The 21,490-nt window shown below is 49.6% G+C and overlaps 1 protein-coding gene across 1 annotated transcript in view; it reads right to left on the bottom strand.

Annotated features, from left to right (window-relative positions):
- Nucleotides 1-18,824, bottom strand: part of B4GALNT3 (beta-1,4-N-acetyl-galactosaminyltransferase 3) — a 92,176-nt gene extending 73,352 nt beyond the window's left edge. Inside the window, exon 1 of the mRNA XM_031650985.1 lies at nt 18,656-18,824. Within this exon, the coding sequence (XP_031506845.1) occupies nt 18,656-18,824 (169 nt within the window). The remainder of the gene's footprint in view (nt 1-18,655) is intronic.
- Between the last annotated feature and the right edge of the window lie 2,666 nt (nt 18,825-21,490).

The following is a 21,490-nucleotide window of genomic DNA, read 5'->3' as shown; positions in this document are numbered from 1 at the left end:
TTGTTGCTACCTCTCTGCAAGTTTTCTTTAATCTGTCACCCATTTCACTTTTTACCCTCACATTGCCAACAATGGACTTCCATTTGCTAAGCAGAACTAGGATTACGAAAATATCTGTCCTCGTCAACTTGTATATTTCTACACAGAGAGACGAATAACGGAGAAGACAACAATGTTTTAAATACATCATGAGGCCGGGCGCGGTGGCTCAAGCCTGTAATCCCAGCACTTTGGGAGGCTGAGACGGGCGGATCACAAGGTCAGGAGATCGAGACCATCCTGGCTAACACAGTGAAACCCCGTCTCTACTAAAAAATACAAAAAAAAAACTAGCCGGGCGAGGTGGCGGGCGCCTGTGGTCCCAACTACTCCGCTTGTGGTCCCAGCTACTCCGGAGGCTGAGGCAGGAGAATGGCGTAAACCCGGGAGGCGGAGCTTGCAGTGAGCTGAGATCCGGCCACTGCACTCCAGCCTGGGCGACAGAGCCAGACTCAGTCTCAAAAAAAATAAATAAATAAAATAAATAAATAAATAAATACATCATGAATCTGTCTACCAAAGGGCTTCATCATTCGTGTGTTCCAGGATTCTTTTGATTTAAAATCAACTTCATCTATTCATTATTTCCCATCCCTCAATTCAAGAAAGTGAGATAGGAAGTCATGACTCCATTTGCCTGTTATTTAAGAAGCTGTACACCGGAATGGGCTCTGTTTCTCAGGATGGGAGTGTGCAACAAAGGAACCTGTTGGATGAAGAATGTCAAGCCTTGGCCTTTCTCTAGCAATGTGAGAATTCAATTCAACATCAGCAATAGCTTCTCTGCAGGTTACTCTCCACCATCAATGCCAGTGCAGGGTGTCAATGCATGGATCACCCCTAAAGGCAGCTGAGTTGGGAACATGCATGACCCACCCCCAACCGAGTGGCAATAACTTCAGCGAGCTCACTGGTAAGAAAAAACTAGATCAACAGACCTGAGGTTGGTCTATACGCGTCATAATATACTATCAGATTGCTAGGGCGGTTAGAAAAAGAAAGGAGCTTCCCCGACCTCGTGAAACGCAGACGTTAAAAGGAGGCAACCTCAGCAAACAAAAAGGGAACGAGCGAAGGCAGAGGGTGGGTGGCATGGTGTGGTGAAAACAATCGTCTAGGCACCAGGAGTCCTACAAACTGCTATATGAGCAGGTTGATTAAAGCTCTCCAGGCTTTAAATTCTTCACTGGTAAAATCAGGAGCTGGATACATAGATAACATTTTAAGGGGCAGCTCAAGTCAATCTGTAGTGACTGCCTGGTGAGCAATGTTGAGATGATGCTGAGACTGCACCTGAGCTCAGTAAAAGAACTTCATGTTCTATTGGAGATGTCTGCCATGGGCCTAGAATACGAAACGCAGGTATAATCCGTCTCAGAATTTTAAATCTCTGGGCTTCTGCTTTGCTTTTGGTTTTCTTCCATTCTGCACCCACGGGGTCCACCCTGTCCTAGGATTCTTTGATATGTGAAAGTCAGCATGCTAAAACCAATCAAAACAGAGACAAAGGGTCTTTAAAAGCTAAGTTATAATAAACAATAGCACCTAACATGTACTGCATGCATCTTCAAATCAACATTCAATTCTGGGCACATACTAGGCGCTCAGATAAGCATTTATTTATGTATTTATTTATTTATTTATTTTTTTTTTTTGAGATGGAGTCTTGCTCTGTCGCCCGAGCTGGAGTGCAGTGGCCAGATCTCAGCTCACTGCAAGCTCCGCCTCCTGGGTTCACGCCATTCTCCTGCCTCAGCCTCCCGAGTAGCTGGGACTACAGGCGCCCGCCACCTCGCCCGGCTAGTTTTTTGTATTTTTTTAGTAGAGACGGGGTTTCACCATGTTAGCTAGGATGGTCTTGATCTTGTGACCTCGTGATCCGCCCGTCTCGGCCTCCCAAAGTGCTGGGATTACAGGCTTGAGCCACCGCGCCCGGCCTATTATTTTTTTTTTTTATGAGGCAGAGCCTTGCTCTGTCACCCAGGCTGGGGTGCAGTGGTGTGATCATAGCTCACTACAGCCTCCAACTCCTATGCTCAAGCAATCCACCTGCCTCAGCCTCCCGAGTATTAATAACTAGGATTACAGGTGCACATACCACCACGCCCAGCTAATTTTTCTTTATTTTATTTTTTGGTAGAGATGGGGGTCTTGCTATGTTGCCCAGGCTGGTCTTGAACTTCCGGCCTCAAGGCATTCTCTTACCTCGGCCTCTAAAAGCGCTGGGATTACAGATGTGAGCCATTGTGCCCAGCCACCAGCTAACACTTATCAAACACTATGTATTAGAAACTGTTCTAAGTACTTTATTATTTCACTTAATCGTCACAACAAAAACACAATGAGACAGGTACCATTAATAGTCCCATTTTACAGAGAAGAAACGGGGGCATATTGAGGCTCAATAATATGCTCACTGAGGCACAGCTTACCAAGGACAGGAGCCACGGTTCAAAGTCAGGTAGTCTGACTTCAAAGCTTCTCACCACTCTGCCACGATAAAGGAAGGAAGGAATGGAGGAGCCAAGACAGCAGCAGATGGCCTGGAGGGCACAACAGCAACGCCAGAAGTTAAGGCGGCAAGGATGGCCATGTTCACATGGAGGAAACACGGGCACAGCGAAGCCTGCGCCGACTCGATTCTAAGTGCACTGCCTGCCTCTTCCAAGCATTCCATCCACGCTGTGGAGGGAGTGAAGCAAACCGTCCTAACCAGATACTCTGGAGCCACCTTTGGCTTCTCTAACAACCCAGCTGGGACACACAAGACCAACCCAGATGAAGTAGGAATGAAAGAAAGTCAGTGCTCAATTGTAAGTTTCAGAAAAGTGAGGTGCAACAGAAGTTCCAAAAAGAACGAGGTCAGCTGGTTCTAAAATAGTTGAGGAAGGCTTCAGGGAAGAGATGAGAGAAAGGGATAAGCGGAGTTTTGAAAGGCAAGCAGAGGGATGTCATGAGACTGGAGAACAGCAGGCACAGGGCGAAGGGGAGGCACGGCAGAGCCCAAGGGAAGACCAAGCCCAGGGAGGAGACCCCACCTCCGGTTCTCCCAGACAGGAAGTGAGGTGAAGCTACTGCTCTCTGGATGGCTGCTTCCAGATGGATGATTTAAACACTTTTCTGCATCTCCCAGCAGCGGGGCTCTTCCTGGCTCTCCTTCTCCCACCTAACATCTGTCCCCTGCAACTAGAGGAAGGAGATTTAATCAGGAGAATATTCCCAAGTCATCAGACTCCAAGAACTTACCACATACCAGGCACTGGGCAAAGCTTCAGACAGAGTTCTTAACTAGGGATCCACGGATAGGGGTCAGAGGCCTGTGTACCTCCTCCCAAAATAGCATGCAAAATATACAGGATATGGGCAGACTTCTGAGGACAGGGTACACGTTTCTTCATCAGATTCCTTTTTTTCTTTTCTCTCTTCTCTTCCTTCTTTTTTCTTTCTTTTTAGATAGGATCTCACTCTGTCACCCAGGCTGGAGTACAGTGGCGAGATCATAGCTCACTGCAGCCTCAAACTCCTGGGCTCAAGTGATCCTCCCACCTCGGCCTCCCAAAATGCTGGGATTACAGGTGTGTGCCACCATGCTTGGCCGGGGCTAATTTTTAAACTTTATGTAGAGATAGGGTCTTGCTATGTTGCCTATGCTGGTCTCAAACTCCTGGGCTCAAGCCATCCTCCTACCTTAATCTCTCAAAGTGCTGGGATTACAGGCGTGAGCCACCGTGCCTGGCCTCTTCATCAGATTCTTACAGATGTATGTGATCCACAAAAGGTTACAAATCTCTCCACAAAGAGGGGGAAATGCCCAGGTCCAGTACTCTAGAAATTCCCAATCTCACGGGGGAAGACAAACACAGACAAAAATAACTCTGATGCAAGGCTGACTTTGGTAAGTGCACTAATGGAGGCGTGGAAAAAATGTTGTGAGGGAGGGGACGGGGTTAATTCCAGTCTGGCTTTCAATAGGACATCCCCCATCCCCCCATGCTGGTTTGGGATCTGGGTTTGTGATGAAGAAACAGCCGCGATCATTTTCTGCCCAGCCCAGACAGTCTTTAGCCAGTGCTTCTTTCTCAAGCGCTCCTGGTGGAAAACTCTAAGTCTGAGGCTGACTCTATTCCTGCCAGCGAGGTGAAGGAGGACATGTTTTCAGGACAACAGGATTAGGAAGGAGGCGCTTATCCTGAAAACCAGCAACAACTCTGCTCTACAATTTTTTCCTCTTCTACCCAGCTCCCATTCTCCAAATTCCTGAGGTCTTTGTAATCCTGACACCCTTTTGGTGTCATGTCCTCCAGCCCTCAGTTATCTGTCTTAGGAGCTATCTGTCTGGGAGATCCCCCTCAGCCTCCAAGCCAGTGCGATTATTGCTTCTTTTTCTTCCCAGATAGCATCACCATCTCAAATCCCGATCTGTTTGTTTACATGATTATCCTGTCTCTTCCTCACCAGAAACGCATGCTCTGTGATGGCAAGCTCTTTCGACTTCTTCTTCCCCATGATCTCCCTAACACCCAGAGCATAGCCTGGCAAATAACAAGGGCTCAGTGAACACCCTCTGAATGAATGAGTGTCTGCCTCCCCACCCTTTGCATTCTTCTGTAGGCCCACCATGGTTCCAGAGAAGAAAGTACAAGGACAAATAAAGGCATGTTTTTCTCAGGAGACCATTTCTGAGATGCTGGGTACACAAGACAACCCTTATTTAAATGATCGTGGCAGAGTACAGAGAACCATGTATGAAACCCATAACTTTGGTATTCTATCACCTTCTCCATCAACCCCACTGCCAAACTCTGTCACGTCCTGCCTTGACAGGTCTCAGCTGTCATCTGCCACTCCTTCCAGCTAGGCACTCACCACCCACCCGCTGGGTCACTGCGGTAACCACCTCACTACGTCCTGGCCATCCTGCAGCAGCCTCACTTCATCCCAGCCATCCTGCAAACTTCCAACAGCCTAATCAACCTACAGACACAAGTTCCCGGGATGCAGAAGGGGCTGGTAAGTATTTAAAGGCAGTGGGGTGGCTCACGCCTGTAATCCCAGCACTTTGGGAGGCTGAGGAAAGAGGATTGCTTGAGCCCAGGAGTTCAAGACCAGTCTGGGCAACACAGTGAGGCCCATCTGTACAAAAAGTTTAAAAATTAGCTGGGCGTAGTGGTGTATGCCTGTGGTCCTAGCTACGTGGGAGGCCAAGGCAGGAGGATTGCTTGAGCTGAAGAAGTCGAGGCTGCAGTGAACCACTGGACTCCAGCCTGGGTGAAAAAGCAAGATCCTGTATAAAAAAAAAAAAAAAAAAAGTGTTTGAACAATTAAAGTACAAATCAGTGGATGAAAAGCAGAAAACACTCCCTCCATAATAAATTCCTGCTTTAAACAATTTACGTTGGCTGGACACAGTCACAGGGGCTCGTGCCTGTAATCCCAGTGGTTTTAAACAATTTACGTTGGCTGGACACAGTCACAGGGGCTCGTGCCTGTAATCCCAGTGGTTTTGGAGACAGAGGCAAAAATGTTGCTTGAGTGCAGGAGTTTGAACCAGCCTAGGCAACATAGTGAGACCCTGTCTCTACAAAGAAAATGTTAAAATTAGCAGGCATGGGCCGGGCGCGGTGGCTCACACCTATAGTCCCAGCACTTTGGGAGGCCGAGGTGAGCGGATCACCAGGTCAAGAGATCGAGACCATCCTGGCTAACATGGTGAAACTCCGTCTCTACTAAAAAAAAAAACACAAAAAATTAGCTGGGCATGGTGGCGGGCGCCTGTAGTCCCAGCTACTCGGGAGGCTAAGGCAGGAGAATGGCGTGAACCCGGGAGGCGGAGCTTGCAGTGAGCCGAGATGCATCACTGCACTCCAGCCTGGGCAAGACAGCGAGACTCCGTCTCAGTAAATAATAAATAAATAAATAAATAAATAAATAAAATCAGCAGGCACGGTGACATGCACCAGCAGTCCTGCCTACGTGGGAGGCTGAGGTGGGGCGATTGTTTGAGTCCAAGAGTTTGAGACTGCAGTGAGCCCTGATCATGCCACCAAACTCTAGACTGGGCAACAGACTGAGGCATTATCTCTAAAACTAAAAAACATCAGTTAATCAATAAAATAAATTTACGTTGCTCCCTACCAAGTCCAAACTCAACAACCTGGCCCGCAGGTGAGTCCACAGTTAGGTTGCAACTACCATTTCATCTTCATCTCCTTCAAGCCTCTGCACTACAGAACTTGTGTTCCCTACAAAAGTTGTATTCCCCAGACTTTCCACTTAGCTTACGCTATATTCCTCACATGGAAATATTCACCTTTGCTTAGACACACACACCCGCATAATAACAGCCTGCTGTCGCTGGAGGAGGTATTAGAAATTCAAGCCAGAGGACTTCCTTTTGGAAAATACCCACAGCAAAATATTAAAAACGCTAGATGAAGTACGACAAACTGCTGTTTTATTTACATAGTAAAGCCCTCCATAAGGTAAGGGAAATCTCCAGCAGCCAAAATACGAGGATGTAAAAATCAGAGCAGTAAGCAGATGCTAACATCTTGGCAGCCTCTTGCAACCAACAATTTTAGATAATTAAATAAATTTGTTTTAAATTTGTAAATGCAGAAGAACGATGGAGTTTATTTTTATTTATTATTATTATTATCATTATTATTTTGAGACAGTCTTGCTCTGTTGCCCAGGCTGTAGTGTAGTGGTGTAATCTCGGCTCATGGCAACCTCTGCCTCCCAGGTTCAAGCAATTCTCCTGCCTTAGCCTCCCAAGTAGCTGAGATTACAGGCATGTGCCACCATGCCTGGCTAATTTTTGTATTTTTAGTAGAGTTGGGATTTCACCATGTTGGCCAAGCTGGTCTTGAACTTATGACCTCAGGTGATCCACCCACCTCAGCCTCCCAAAGTGCCAGGATTACAGGCATGAGCCACCATGCCCAGCCTATTTATTCATTTATTTACTTATTTACTTATTTATTTATTTGTTAAGTCAGAGTCTCACTCTGTCACCCAGGTTGGAGTGCAGTGGCACAAAATCAGCTCACTGCAACCTCCGCCTCCTGGTTCAAGCGATTCTCCTGCCTCAGCCTCCCAAGTAGCTCGGATTACAGGCATGCGCCACCACGTCCAGCTAATTTTTGTATTTTTAGTAGAGACAGGGTTTTGCCATGTTGGCCAGGTTGGTCTCGAACTACTGACCTCGAACTCTGCCCGCCTTGGCCTCCCAAAGTGCTGTGATTACAGGCGTGAGCCACCTCACCCAGCCACAATGTAGTGTTTAAAAACCCAACAAATTTGAAACAGAACAAAATAAAACTTACAGATATGAAAAATACAGTCACTACACTGGGTGCGGTGGCTCACGCCTGTAATCCCAGCACTTTGGGAGGCCAAGGCGGGCACATCACCTGAAGTCAGGAGTTCAAGACCAGCCTGACCAACATGGCAAAACCCCATCTCTACTAAAAATACAAAACTTAGCTGGGCATGGTGGCACATGCCTGTAATCCCAGCTACTCGGGAGGCTGAGGCAGGAGAATTGCTTGAACCTGGGGGACACAGGTTAGAGTGAGCCGAGATCACACCACTGCACTTCAGCCTGAGTGACAGAGCGAGACTCTGTCTCAAAACAAAACAGTCACTAAAATGAAAAAATGGGGTAGGGGTCTCTCCCCATTTCTCTGCCCATTTTCTGTGCCTGTGCAATGTCCCCTGCCTTCTGCTGTTGGAAGCCTTTACCTGGGATGTGCTCCCCATCTCCATCGCCCTGTCCCAGGCCCTCTACTCAGCTGAAACGGAAAGAAAGGAGACCCGGGACAGAGAGAGTGTACTGCACTGTGTGCCTGGTCCACGAGGGGATCCTCCACGTCCGCAGTCCTCCTGCCCACCTTTGCTAAGAGGTGCTGGTGAGCAGTCGGGACCAGCTGGCTGGTGAGGGAGGTGTGCGTGAGTACACGCCGCACACATTCGTTTGAACCTGGGCTTGGCAGGCAGGGTGGAAAGGAGCGGATCAGAGGATTTGTAAGAAGATCTCAGCAGGGAGGCCTTTAATCTTTGAGGCAACTGCTTGTATGGAGACCATGGTGTCAGAGATGACCTTGGAGGCCAAAGCGGTCAGAACTACTGGGAGAGCTGCCATCTCTTGGTTCAGGCAACTGAGCCTTGAAAGGCCAGCGCCAGAATGTCAAAGATACTCCTTTCTGACTGTCCCTTTCACCCCTTCGCGACACAGGCAAGTTCCAAATCTACTCCCGCAGGCAAGCATCTCACTCCAAAGACGATGGAACCGAAGCCCCCAAAAGGACAGGAAATTAGTGACAGGTAAACTGATTTCCTGGAAACAGGAAACCAGGCAAATCAGTTACAAAGCTAGGATGTACAAGGAGATAACTGGCCAGGCACGGTGGCTCATGCCTGTAATCTCAGCACTTTGGGAGGCTGAGGTAGGAGGATCTTTTGAGCCTAGGAGTTCAGGACCAGCCTGAGCAACATAGTGAGACTCCATCTCTAAAAAAAAAAAAAAAATTTTTTTAATAAAGAAATAATGAGATAACTGCCAGGTGTTCCTGCCTTTTAGTCCCAGAAATCTCAGTGTGTACTCAGGGGCACGCAGCAGAATGAGAGGTTATCGCTTCCCAATTGCTGTGCTTCTGTGCCCTGGTACGGCCCCCCAGATAGCTCTCATTCTCAGCAAAATCCTTGACTCCCAACCGGGCCTCCACCCCTAATAAAAATCTCTGCCTGGGATGGAAAGATGCAGGCATTGCTGAACATCATGGAGGAAAAACGTGATTGAAGAATGTGTATTTGGTGGCAGGTGCTGGGTATGGATGGCACAGTGATGCTGGGGTACTGGACACAGCTGTGTCACGGGCTGGGAAGTTTAAGAAGTATTGGCGGGGGCCAGGTGCGGTGGCTCAAGCCTGTAATCCCAGCACTTTGGGAGGCCAAGACGGGCGGATCACGAGGTCAGGAGATTGAGACCATCCTGGCTAACATGGTGAAACCCCGTCTCTACTAAAAAAAATACAAAAAACTAGCCGGGCGAGGTGGCGGCGCCTGTAATCCCAGCTACTCGGGAGGCTGAGGCAGGAGAATGGTGTGAACCCGGGGGGCGGAGCTTGCAGTGAGCCGAGATCGCGCCACTGCACTCCAGCCTGGGCGACAGAGCGAGACTCCGTCTCAAAAAAAAAAAAAAAAAGAAGCACTGGCCAAAGGGCCAGTTGAGGAATGTGCCTATTTGCCCCCTCCTGCCCAGCCGTTCTCTAATTCCTATCAGACTGAGAGGGAAGAGATGAGAACCAATATCCACTGAGCTCCTAATGTGTGCTATGCTCATAAATCTCATTTAGTCATAAAGAAAGCTCTACAGGAAGAGCATTACGGCTCCACTACCCAGATAAGGCTCCTGAGACTTAGAAAGGAATAAGTACCTTCTGCAAGGTCTCACCATTGGTGAGTCATAGAGCTTGAACTTGAACCTTGCCCTGTCTTCAAACTCCAGTTTCCAGGAATTATCGACGCTTTTCAGTCCACTCAGTCTGCCATACAAAGTGAATGCTCCGTAAACATTTTGCTTTAAGTTTAGAATGAATCACTTCTGCAGCCATTCAAGGTTTGCAAAATAAATAAAGATTGCAAAATACACCACACTCAATTTCCTGAACATTGATACCTAAAATCCTTGGTCGGCCTGGAATGTCATTTCTCTATTTCCACTCCCACCTCTCTCTATTCTCTTCCATTTCTGGGCCCTCTTCCTGGGTCACGGAATGTTAGCTGTGCAGACTGAGACACACACATAGCCTCTGCTAGGGACCACAAGAACACAGTTTCAAAGAAGAAATGGGTGGAAGAGACAGACCAAGTCTATTCCCTGGGCAGGGATTCCCAGCTGCTAATAGAGGAGCTGGATCTCTAGTTTGTGACTTTATGCATCCAAAAGCCACAGACTGGCAGCGGCCACAGATCTTCACACTGAGGTGTCCTTGCTGGTGCGAGACGCTTCCTCCCAGACCTTTGCAGGGACGGGTGCCCACATGATAAACCGGGTTTCTGGCCTTCCTAGCCAGTCTCTCAGTTGTTCTCTCGGTAATGTCAAGGATGAGCCCAGTTTTATTGAACTTGCCTTGTACGGTGTCACTGTTTTCAACAAAAGTGGCTCAGGCCCCAACACCCGTCAGTAAATTCTAAGCTTTTGGTAGTCATCTTATACGGAAAGATAATTTATTTGTGGATGTGATTCAACTTTTCAGTACCTAAATAAAGACCCCCAAAAAGGTCAGGGCAATACTTTTTTTGGCTTTTTAAGTTTTTATTTTTTATTTTCATTTATTTATTTATTATTATTATTTTTTTGAGACGGAGTCTCGCTCTGTCCCCCAGGCTGGAGTGCAGTGGCGCGATCTCGGCTCACTGCAAGCTCCGCTTCTCGGGTTCGCGCCATTCTCCTGCCTCAGCCTCCCGAGTAGCTGGGACCACAGGCGCCCGCCACCACGCCTGGCTAGTTTTTTGTATTTTTAGTAGAGACAGGGTTTCACCATGGTCTCGATCTCCTGACCTTGTGATCCACCCGCCTCAGCCTCCCAAAGTGCTGGGATTACAGGCGTGAGCCACCGCGCCCGGCCTTTTTTAAGTTTTTAAATCCAGACTTTTTGTCTAAGGCATCCTGGAATCCAACGTCTGCTTATCACACTTCATTTTTTCAACACTGTCTAGGTCAGAGTGGTGACATTTTAGGTGATTGTTCATTTCTTCTTCATACTTGTATGTATACTATAGCACTTTTGTTGATTGATTTTATGCCTTGATTTGGTCCAGGAAAAACTAAAGTAGCTTACAATGACCACAGAATACAAGATGACATAAATTGGAAGTAGTTGGTTGTGGGGGTGGGGAGATAAAACAAAGGTACAGTCGGCCGGACGCGGTGGCTCACGCCTGTAATCCCAGCACTTTGGGAGGCCAAGGTGGGTAGATCACGAGGTCAGGAGATCGAGACCATCCTGGCTAACACGGTGAAACCTCGTCTCTACTAAAAAATACAAAAAACTAGCCGGGCGTAGTGGCGGGCGCCTGTAGTCCCAGCTACTCGGGAGGCTGAGGCAGGAGAATGGTGTGAACCCAGGAGGCGGAGCTCACAGTGAGCTGAGATCGCACCACTGCACTCCAGCCTGGGTGACTGAGCAAGACTCCGTCTCAAAAAAGAAAATAAATAAATAAATAAAATAAAGGTACAGTCATAAAATTAGTAGAAAAATACAGATCATAAAATCCTTTACCCCTTTTCCCAGGTGAAGACAAAACTGAATCCTAAAGCTTCCTAGTAACCAACACGAAGGGAACAATCAGAGTGATTATGCAACTTGCGTGACCAATAAAAATTAAAACAAACCACTCAATAGAAGCACAGCTATTTCTAAGATCAAGACCCGAAGAAACATGTCTAAAGGGTTCTTATATGTGGATGAGCAGCAGTTCTCAATTCCACCCTGGCAGAGCGCTGCTGGAGGATTTCAGAGACTAGGTATCCTACAGCCTTGAGGCCCCTGGTGTTCCTTGGCCTTAGGTTATTTTATTCCTGATGCTATGGTGCCTAAAGGCAAACAAGTACTTCCACGGGGGTTAATGTAGTCCAGATACACAGCTGTTGTCTAGTATAATGAGCACGGATTATTTTTATCCTTATTTTATTTATTTATTTACTTATTTAAGACCGTCTTGCTGTCACCCAGGCTGGAGTGCACTGGCGCAATCTTGGCTCACTGCAACCTCTGCTTCCCAGGTTCAAGCGATTCTTGTGCCTCGGCCTCCCGAACAGCTGGGACTACAGGCGCCGCCACCACACCCAGTTAATTTTTGCAGTTGTAGCAGAGATGGGCTTTCATCATGTTGGCCAGGCTGCTCTCGAACTCCTGACCTCAAGTGATCTGCCCACCTTTGGCCTCCCAAAGTGCTGGGATTACAGGTGTGAGCCACCACACCTGGCTGCATTATTTTTATAATCATAAAGAATGTCATTTTAAAATGAGGCCGAGCACAGTGGCTCACTCCTGTAATTGAGCCCAGGAGTTCCAGGCTGCAATAAGCTAAGGTCACACCATGGCACTCTGGCTTGAGAGACAGTAAGACTCAGTCTCAAAAAACACTTTCATTAATTTAATTTTAAAAATGGTTACTAAAAAGAGAACCACAATCTGTATTATTCCACTTACATAAAAGATTAAAATATGCTAAATTAATCTATGCTGACGGCAGTGATTCATACCGTCCCCCCATGGGGGCACTGGGGTGCTGGTGATATTCTGTTTCTTCATCACGGTGCCCATAACACAGGTATTTTCAGTTTGTGAAAAACGCTCATCCAGCTTTCTGTACACATACTTGAATAAAAAGAGGGACCATAGCGACGATTTGCATGTTTATTTTCTTAAAAGTTGGTCAGTATCAGGCCTTTTGTAGTTATGAAATAAAGAACATGTTGAACATAAAAATAACTTATATACTAAAATATTACAAGAGGCCAGGTGCGGTGGCTCAAGCCTGTAATCCCAGCACTTTGGGAGGCCGAGACGGGCTGATCACGAGGTCAGGAGATCGAGACCATCCTGGCTAACATGGTGAAACCCCGTCTCTACTAAAAAATACAAAAAACTAGCCGGGCATGGCGGTGGGTGCCTGTAGTCCCAGCTACTCGGGAGGCTGAGGCAGGAGAATGGCGTGAACCTGGGAGGCGGAGCTTGCAGTGAGCTGAGATCTGGCCACTGCACTCCAGCCTGGGCCACAGAGCGAGACTCTGTCTAAAAAAAAAAAAAAATATATATATATATATATATATATATATATATTACAAGAATACAAAGAATATTCATTTTTGCCTATCCAATGGATACTTCTAACATTCAAAGTAGCACTTGTTAACTTGAGTCTGTAAAAATGGAAAGATCTGTCATACTTTGCTCAGAATATATAATACATGCAGCCCAGTGCCCTTTGGAACCACTATCCAACTATTCTCACCTCTTCCACTCGCATTTTTGTATATCGGTTAACATGTAAATCTCTTAATTCTATGAATCGCGAGGTCAAAGAATCGTCTGTAAACTCCAATGTCTGGTTGGCCTAGTTGAGACCACATAATCTTTACATATCACGAAAAGCGCTTGTGGAAAATAAAAGCGTAGTTCTTGAGACTGGTGGAACGCTGCAGAGGAGAACTACACGGTGAGTGGCCAACTCCAGGAACAGCCTCTAGGACCCCTTCCAAAGCAAACTCTGCTATGTCGGCTACTCTGCTCTGCTCCATAAAGCTCAGCACTAGAGGGCAAGACCAGGCTCCATGGCCTGGAAAATTACTGCAGCGCAGTTACCAGAAACCGGCACGGAAGCACTTTCAGAAGACCTTGTGCTACAAAGCAGTTATCACCATGCACAGCATCCGAACAACTCCCAGGACAGGGGGTGGCAGACGGCCCCAGCACACCCAGCAGGGGAATGGGACTCAACTCAGATTGAGGGTCCCTGGGTAGTAGGCAGGGTAAAGATGGCAGACGCATTGCTGAGGTTCCACCGGCCACGTCAGCACAGGGACTGAGAGACCAGGGAAAAGAGAGACTCTAAACATGGGTAAGGTCACCTATTGTCAAAAACTGCATTCCTCGTATAGGCGATGCCCAAAGAAAACACGCTTACGATTAAAAAAAAAAAAGAAAACCATTGATGTCTTATCGCTTATCTTCTGTATTTGTATTCAAAGGCTATTGCTGTGTATACGTATTATGGTACAGGGAACAAGAATTCCTAGGTTCTATTATTGGATCAGTCCCTGATAAACACAGTATCTGCCAGTGGAAAATATCAGGTGCTTGGAAATTCAGAGCTGACACGTTCATAACCAGAAGGTGCTTATCTGAGCGCCTAGTGTGTGCCCAGAATTGAATGCTGATTTGAAGACACACATAGTAGCCTGGTGACTGGAATATCAGCATAGAGAGAGGTAAAACAGGACACGTCAAAAGGAGCTAGAGGTTCCCTGGGACAGAGAGGCAGCCCAGCCAGAGCTGCATGAGACACAGTCCCTGCCCACAGGAGCACACAAGGCAGTTGTGCTTGTTGCTTCACTGGGTTTCAACTCCACGCCACACTATCCCTCCTCTGCCCACACATCTGTCTCATGTGCTTCTCCCTCTCTCCCTGCCTGCGTCTCAGATTACTGCTCTGCCCTGTATTACCTCTGTTACTGGAGGGTTTGTATCCTTTCCAGATCCGAATGGCTGTGGTGGCCAGAGCTGCAGTGACTGCCTCTCACTGTGGATGTGCCTCCCTCAGCCCACTCAAGTCAGCCAGAAGTCACAAAGGCCAGCCAGAGAGATGTGGTACAGACAGAGGCAGGGCAATGAAAACCAGTGACTTCCTGAGCTTAAGAATACTTTGGGATCCAGCAAGTAATCCTGGCCCTTAAATGGGAGATCTAAAAGAGGCCAGTACATGCCATCCTTCTGTCTTGGATTTGAGCCCAAATATCATCCCTTGGCTCTGAGATATTTCATCTCTAGAAACCCATTTTTTTTTAAGTGGAGTCTCGCTCTGTCACTCAGACTGGAGTGCAGTGGTGCAATCTCAGCTCACTGCAACCTCTGCCTGCCGAATTAAGCAATTCTCCTGCCTCAGCCTCCCTAGTAGCTGGGATTACAGTGTGCACCACCACGCCTGGGTGTTTTTTTAAATCTTTTTTAGTAGAGATGGGGTTTTGCCATGTTGGCCAGGCTGGTCTCGAACTCCTGACCTCAAATGATCCGCCCGCCTCGGCCTCCCAAAGTTCTGGGATTACAGGTGTGAGCCACCACCCCTGGCCTCTAGGCCAGAACTCTGCCTTCAGATCGAATCTTTGCTGATCCAATACAAACAAATGGGTATATAACTTGTTAAAACCTGCCTAATCGGAGAATCTTTAACTCCCAACAACAATTTGTTCCCAGGGCTGCTTTTCAGCCAGTACATACCAGGATAGCCGCACCACTTACCAAAACACTGAAATCCTTATGCATGTGTTAGAACAGTGGCTGCCCCAGGCCCTCTGAGTGTCCCACTGCCACCTGGACCCCTCCCCAGGACAGCTCCATGATCCAGCAGCTAAAGAGTTAATGTTGGGCCCAACAAGGGGAGCCCAACATTAACTGGTTCAGGACCCTGTCCCAGAACCACCATGCCACACCAAAAGCATTGTTACCCTTACCTGTCCCATTCTACGATGCTACCGTATTCTAAAACTTTCAACCACTTTCTACCAGCTACTGAATAAATACCACTCTTCAAGGTTTCTATTCAGCCTTCCACACATAGCATCATCCTCTGTTCTCCTTGTACCCTCTGTTTCGCCAAACTCAGCTGCTCAATATTCTCAAACGCAAACTTTCCCCGACGCTGGGTCTTTGTTGACATTACTCTTTCTGTCTGGAATAGCCTTTCTGTATCCACCAAAATCTAACCAACTCTTCAAAATGTCCCCAAATGTCACCATTTCCACGAAATATTAGTTGGGAGAGCTGTGCCCCCATTTCGAGAGGTGTCACAGAAACATATGGGTCCTATGTTTGCAAAACTCAATGACTGCTTTATATTACAACTATTTTGATACAGGCACCTTAACTTTCCCCCTAGATAAAGCTGTAGATGCTAAAAACCACGTCCTGGTCATCACACCTACATGGCTTGGCACAATCCCTGGCTCAAGGTATGCGCTAAGTAAATATTTGTGTACATGAATGAATGAACAGTCCTAATTCTTTTGTCCACTTTCTATTTGTTAAGGATTTTGCTTGTTTTTCTCTGAAGCCACTCCAGTTGTGGTTGTATCTCCTTCTGCACATGGAGCCAAATTGTACATCTTTCACGTCTTAAACTACTGGGTTATTTCATGAAGATAAAGAAGGAAGTATGCTCCCCTGTCATTACTGGTAACCCTGGAGTTTGTGACTGCCATCTCTCCATACTCTTCTTCCAGCACCAGATCCAGCACAGGGACAGGCAAATGAAAGGTTGCTGGTAATGGGGGCTGGCCTTACAGCTGACAGGGAGCTGTGGGTGGTGGACTGAGTTGGCAGGGATTGCTAGAGAGGGGAGGCAGGGTGGTTTGCTGGAAAGCAGAGCCAACAAGCTGGTTCTGGTTGCTGTGGTTGAGGCCAGGGGTGCAGGCCTGGGAGGTGCAGTTTTACTACCCTGGTTCCTGATGGTATCCAAGAGTGTGGAGCTGGGAATGCTAGCAACCCCCTTTCCACCTCTCCTTTCCTAATGCCTCCTCCCGGCTCTCCCTCCAAAGGAAAAGCTCTGAGCTGGGAATGAAACCTACAGGAAAAGAGGGAACTTTGATACAAGATGTCTGGGCTTCTTAACAACAAAAGGATGGGAGACAAGGAGGCAGAAACCACAGCTCCTGTCTAACTCTCATTCCACAGGGAAATCGAGAGTAGAATATAAGGGGACAGCCCAGGACAAAAAGACACCCTGCACAATAGACGAATTTCAGGGTTCTAAGAGGAGAGAGGACACAAGGTGCATCAGTGTGCAAGCTTAGCCTCCTGTTAAAAACCATGAGTAAGGAAACAGTCGATTCTGGAATAGAAGGCTGGGAAGAGCTTTCTGGATAATTGGTTTGGAAAAGAAAACAAAAAATAAGGAAACGCAGTCAGAGAGTTAAGATTCATCTGGGAGGGGAACCCAACAGACTCAAGAACTGATGGCTCGGAATGAGACAGCCAACAGGAGACAGAGGCAGAGGTCGAGGGCCAGAGTGTAAGATTATGACTGTGGCAAACGAGATCCAGGTTTGAGAAGAAAACACACGTGAGGTAAAAGAAAAGTGAGGAGAGGGAGAAAGGGAGGTCACTGATTCCAAGGTCACAAAGCAACTGCTTTCCTCTCTGCTTTTAATTTGTGCACAAGATCCCACCGGTTAAACAAAATGATGGCTACATTGGGAACAGGTGTCGCCTCCCAGGCCCCCACCCACACACACTCTAAAGGAGCTCATCCATTTGGGCCTGAGTGGCCATGGCGGGGGGAGAACAGACTCACTCTCTGTCTTTCAGAAGGAAGAACAGGGCCCAGAGGAGGGAAGAATTCGCTACGGGCAGGCAGGCTGTGGTCATCAGAGGAAAGCACTGCTGTGTGGAGCCGTGGCCCCGGGGTGGAAGCTGTGGCTTCCAGGTGATGTGCGGAGCTCTCTGGCCCTGCAAATGCTTGCGCGCACATCAGTCTTCGTATCCAGACTGAAAGACACCTTTGGAGACCATTTAGACCAAAGTTCTCATTTTCACCTGAGAAGCTGTCCTTTTTCCCTTGACTCCCCCGCTAGTTAGTAGCAGAGCCAGTCTCCTCCAACTCACAGCCGGAATTATTTCCATCACCACAGAAAGGTTAGGCCATAAATACACATTTCCAACCTGAACCAGCTCAGCGACTGTCCCTAGTAATTCTGTCTGTCTGGCCACAAGAGAAGGCACAGCACCACACCCAACTCTGGGTAGAAAGCTGACGATAGGTCAGAGTCAGAGTATCTTCTCCGCAACTTGCTCAGCCACTCTGTCCGAGCTTCCCCGAGGCGGGAGGGAAGTGAAGGCATGGGAGGCCAGGTGTCAGAACTTTGAACCTCAGCTCCTCCGGTTTGGGTTGGGCACCTGGTAGTAATGGGCGTTTCTCCATTTCTTTTCCCAACTAGTCCAGGATCTTTTACAGCCCCTGACACTGAGTTTTACTTTGTTAGGCCCATCCACAGTACGTTGAAAACCGCCTCGCACAGCCATACCTACTGATGTAAAAAGGCAAAGAGACCATGCTCTCCTGTTTTCCTAGGAGGAAACTGAGGCACGGAAATATTAAGTGGCCTTGGCTAAGTTAGAAACGGAAGTAGGAATCTACCTGCTGCCCGGTCCACGGTGCTGTCCATCATCTCCTTAAACTGGGGAGTTTGCTAGATCGCTCAGGGGTCAGAAAAGTAGCAGAAGGGGCGGCCAGAACAGGAGCGGGAGGGCGCAGCGAGGAGGTGGGAGACTCAGGAACCGAGGACGGGGCCGGGAGAGGAGTGACGCAGGGGAAGCGGGGAGGAGAGGGGACTCTCCGAGGTATGGAAAAAAAAGAACCCGCTGGAAGATGCAGCGGGAGAGGAAACAGTGAGCCAAAGAGCAGGCGGGGGGCAAAGTTCGGGCTGCGCGGACTGGAGCGCGCGCCCGGGCGTGGACGGCCGAGGGCATCCCGCACCCGAATCCCCAGCTCGCGCGTGGACCCCACGGACCTCCTCCCCGGGAGCCGCAAGCCCGGAGCGGCTGGAGGGGCCCGGACTCCGCCAGCGTCTCGGCGGAGAGGGGGAGCCTCCGTCCCGGTCGCTCTCCGCGGGGAGCCGCGAGGATGCCCCGAGGATGCCCCGGACCCACACGGCCGGCGGGCAGGCCCGGCTCGGGGATTCAGCGCTCGGCCCCGCGGCTTCCCCCGAGTCCGCGCGGGGCGACGCCGGGCACCTGGGGCGGGAAGCGGGTCCGGGGACAGGGTGAGGCGGGTCCCCCGACGCAGCAGCCGCCCCGCTCCGCGCCCCTCGCCTGCCCTCGGCGCTACTTACTCCGGTTCAAGGGGTTCCCGCCGCCCTGGGCCGACGCCACCAGCTCCAGATACAGAGTCCAGAGCCCCACGGACACCGCGGCGAGCGCCAGCAGCAGCCGGAAGCGCCTCCGCAGCAGCCTCACCGGGCGCAGGAGCAGCTGGAGCCGCGCGGCCCGGGGGCTCCCCATGGCGCTGACCGAGGCGGCCGCCGCCCCCCGGCCGGGCCCCGCGCCCCGCGTCCCGGCCCAGCGTCTCAGGGCTGCGCCGAGGCCGTCTCCCCCGGGCGCTCTGCGGCGGGGCGCGGGCTCATGCTCCGGGCGCCAGGGGTCTCTCCGGGAGCGGGGCCGGCTCCTCCTCCGCGCGCGTGTTCCGCGCCGGGCTCTCCTCCCCACGCCGCTCCCGTCGCGGGCTCGCGGCCGCCCGCCCTCTCCCTCCCTGCGCGCCGCCCTCCCTCGCCGCCCGGAGGAGGCTTCCCCGGCGCCCGCCCCCGCCCCTGCCCCCGCCCCCGCCCCCGCCCCCGCCTCCCCCGCCCCGGCCCGGGCTCCGGACTCTCCAGCTCGCCGCACCTGGCCCGCCCCCGCCCCGCCCCGCCCCGCCCCGCCCCGGGCCCAGGTGGGCTCCGCCCCCGAGAGCCGGGGACGCCGAGGCCGCTGTGGCTTCCCGAGGGGAGCGAGGTGGGGGGGTGCCGGAGAACTGGTGCCGGTGCCTCCGCGGACGGGGCACGGGTGGGATGAGCAGGGGCGAGCGCTGGTCTGGACTCGGTGACCTAGGGAGACGTGGTCCCCGCCCCGACGCCTGGCGGTTTTCAGCAGAAGCGAAGGGGAGGCTGGTTCGGGCCACGCCCGAGGCTTTAGCTCAGAGCCTCTCGTCGCCCACAGCAACGACCCGACTCCTACTTGGCGATGTTAGTGGGGAGCCGCTGGACGCTTATCTCAGACACAGCTTCGTTTTCCGGGTGAGGTTTGCAGACCTTTGTTCCCCGCCTGAGCCACGTCTCCGAGGCCCCGGGGAGGCCGTGCAGCCCCCGCGGCGAACCCCAGCGCGCAGCTGTCCCCGGACCCGGCTGGAATGGCTGTTTGAAGAGAGTGGGTGTTTGAGGGTTCCGAAAAAGAATTTTAAAAGGAAAAGAAAGGTATTCAGTCTTAGAGTTGAAAAGATCCGCAAGATAAGCCAGGCACCGTGGCTCCCGGCTGCAGTCCCAGCACTTTGGGAGGCTGAGGATCTCTTGGTCTCCGGAGGTCAAGGCTGCAGTGAGCCGTGATTGCCTCATTGCACTCCAGCCTGGGCCACAGAACAAGACCCTGTCTCAAAAATAAAAAACAAAAATAAAAAAAATCAGTATTCCAGTCCTCTGCTTTCAGGCAGGTAAAGCATTATTATCTTATTTAAATTAGATAAAGTATCAAGGGGCAGAATGAACTGCCCAGGGTCATTCAGTAGGTTATACTGCAGTTTTCTTTGCCATTCTCTCTTCTGGGAAGAATGGTCAGGAGACTCTGGGAAAGGCGAAGAGCCAAAGCGTTCCTGGACATTTTCAAATCAAATGAATATCACACAAGTACTGTTCCGAGACAGAGCTTCTCACAGAATTGAGAGCTGTGTTTGCCTTCTCTCTGTTCTCACCTCAGTTGGATATTCAATAGTTTCTACAGGACTGTTCCTAATTAGCCTCCCCAACTCCAAGCTTCCCATCTCATCCTCTCCACTACCACCAGATGGTCTTCATAAAAAGCCAGGCATGGTGAGACGCACCTGTACCCCTAACTTACTAGGGAGGCTGAGGCAGGAGGAGTGTCAGGCTGGAGTGAGCCACAATCATGCCACTGCACTCCAGCCTGGGTGACAGAGCAAGACCTTGTCTCAAAAAATAAATAAATAAATAAAAATCTCGTATGTATTTACACACCTGCTCAAAAATATCTGATGGCTTCCAATGCTTATTGATTAAGATGCACACTGTAAATCCAGAATTCAAGGCCTTCCAGAACCTTTTCCAACTTTATGTGACCACATGAAACCTGCTCCAGCTAAAACGAGTTTATTCAGTACCCTCCAACATATTTTCTTTTCTACTTGGTGAACTTGTACCCTTTATCCAAGGTCCATTTCAGATTCTATAAAGCTTTCTTGGACCAGCCAAGTCCTGAGCAACTCCTTCCTTCTTGGAGCTTCAGTAGAACTTGCCATCTGTCTCACCATCTGATATGTTGGAACTTACTTGGAGTGTGTGCGTCTTGTTTCCCCAACCTCACTGTAAGGCTTCAGAAATGGGAGCTGCATTTCCAGTGGGTGGTACAATGTCCATTTCGCACTTAGGAAGGTTTGAGGATGGGGTAGCACTTTGAGCAAACATCTCCCAGAACTTTCACTGTAGTTCTTTAGCAAAGGTGAATCCAAAGGACAGTTCTCTAATTGCAGCCCCTGGGAAAGGTCTCTGTGAAGTTCCAAAGCCACAGATTCCTGCACTTCTCATGTTCTTCTTTCTTTCCACAAGTCCGAGATAGGAGCAGCCAGCATGTGCACAGCCTGTGCAAGCTCGGCTGAGTCAAGTGGGAAGTGACCGGGCCCTGTAAATACAGTCCCTGTCTCATTAAGGGCAACCCAACTGGATGTTAGGCTGAGTCACTCTTAACACTTTGTCATAGAAACAGGTGGCAGCCTTGCCACAGTTCTCTCCTCAAGACTGAGAAAGCTCATGCAATCACTTCAGTCAACCAAATGCTTGAAGCATCTATTATATAGGAACTGGGAGAGATCTAAAACAAGAAGCATGCTGTTTAGTTGAGGAAAAAAGATAGTCCATAGGAAAAGAAGTCTGACAGTTTAAAGGCCAAATGTATGGTCCAAACATGAA

The sequence above is a fragment of the Papio anubis genome, chromosome 9 (assembly GCF_008728515.1).
Source record: "Papio anubis isolate 15944 chromosome 9, Panubis1.0, whole genome shotgun sequence".
In the NCBI taxonomy this organism is placed as follows: Eukaryota; Metazoa; Chordata; class Mammalia; order Primates; family Cercopithecidae; genus Papio; species Papio anubis.
This window is presented reverse-complemented; position numbering and strand designations above follow the sequence as displayed.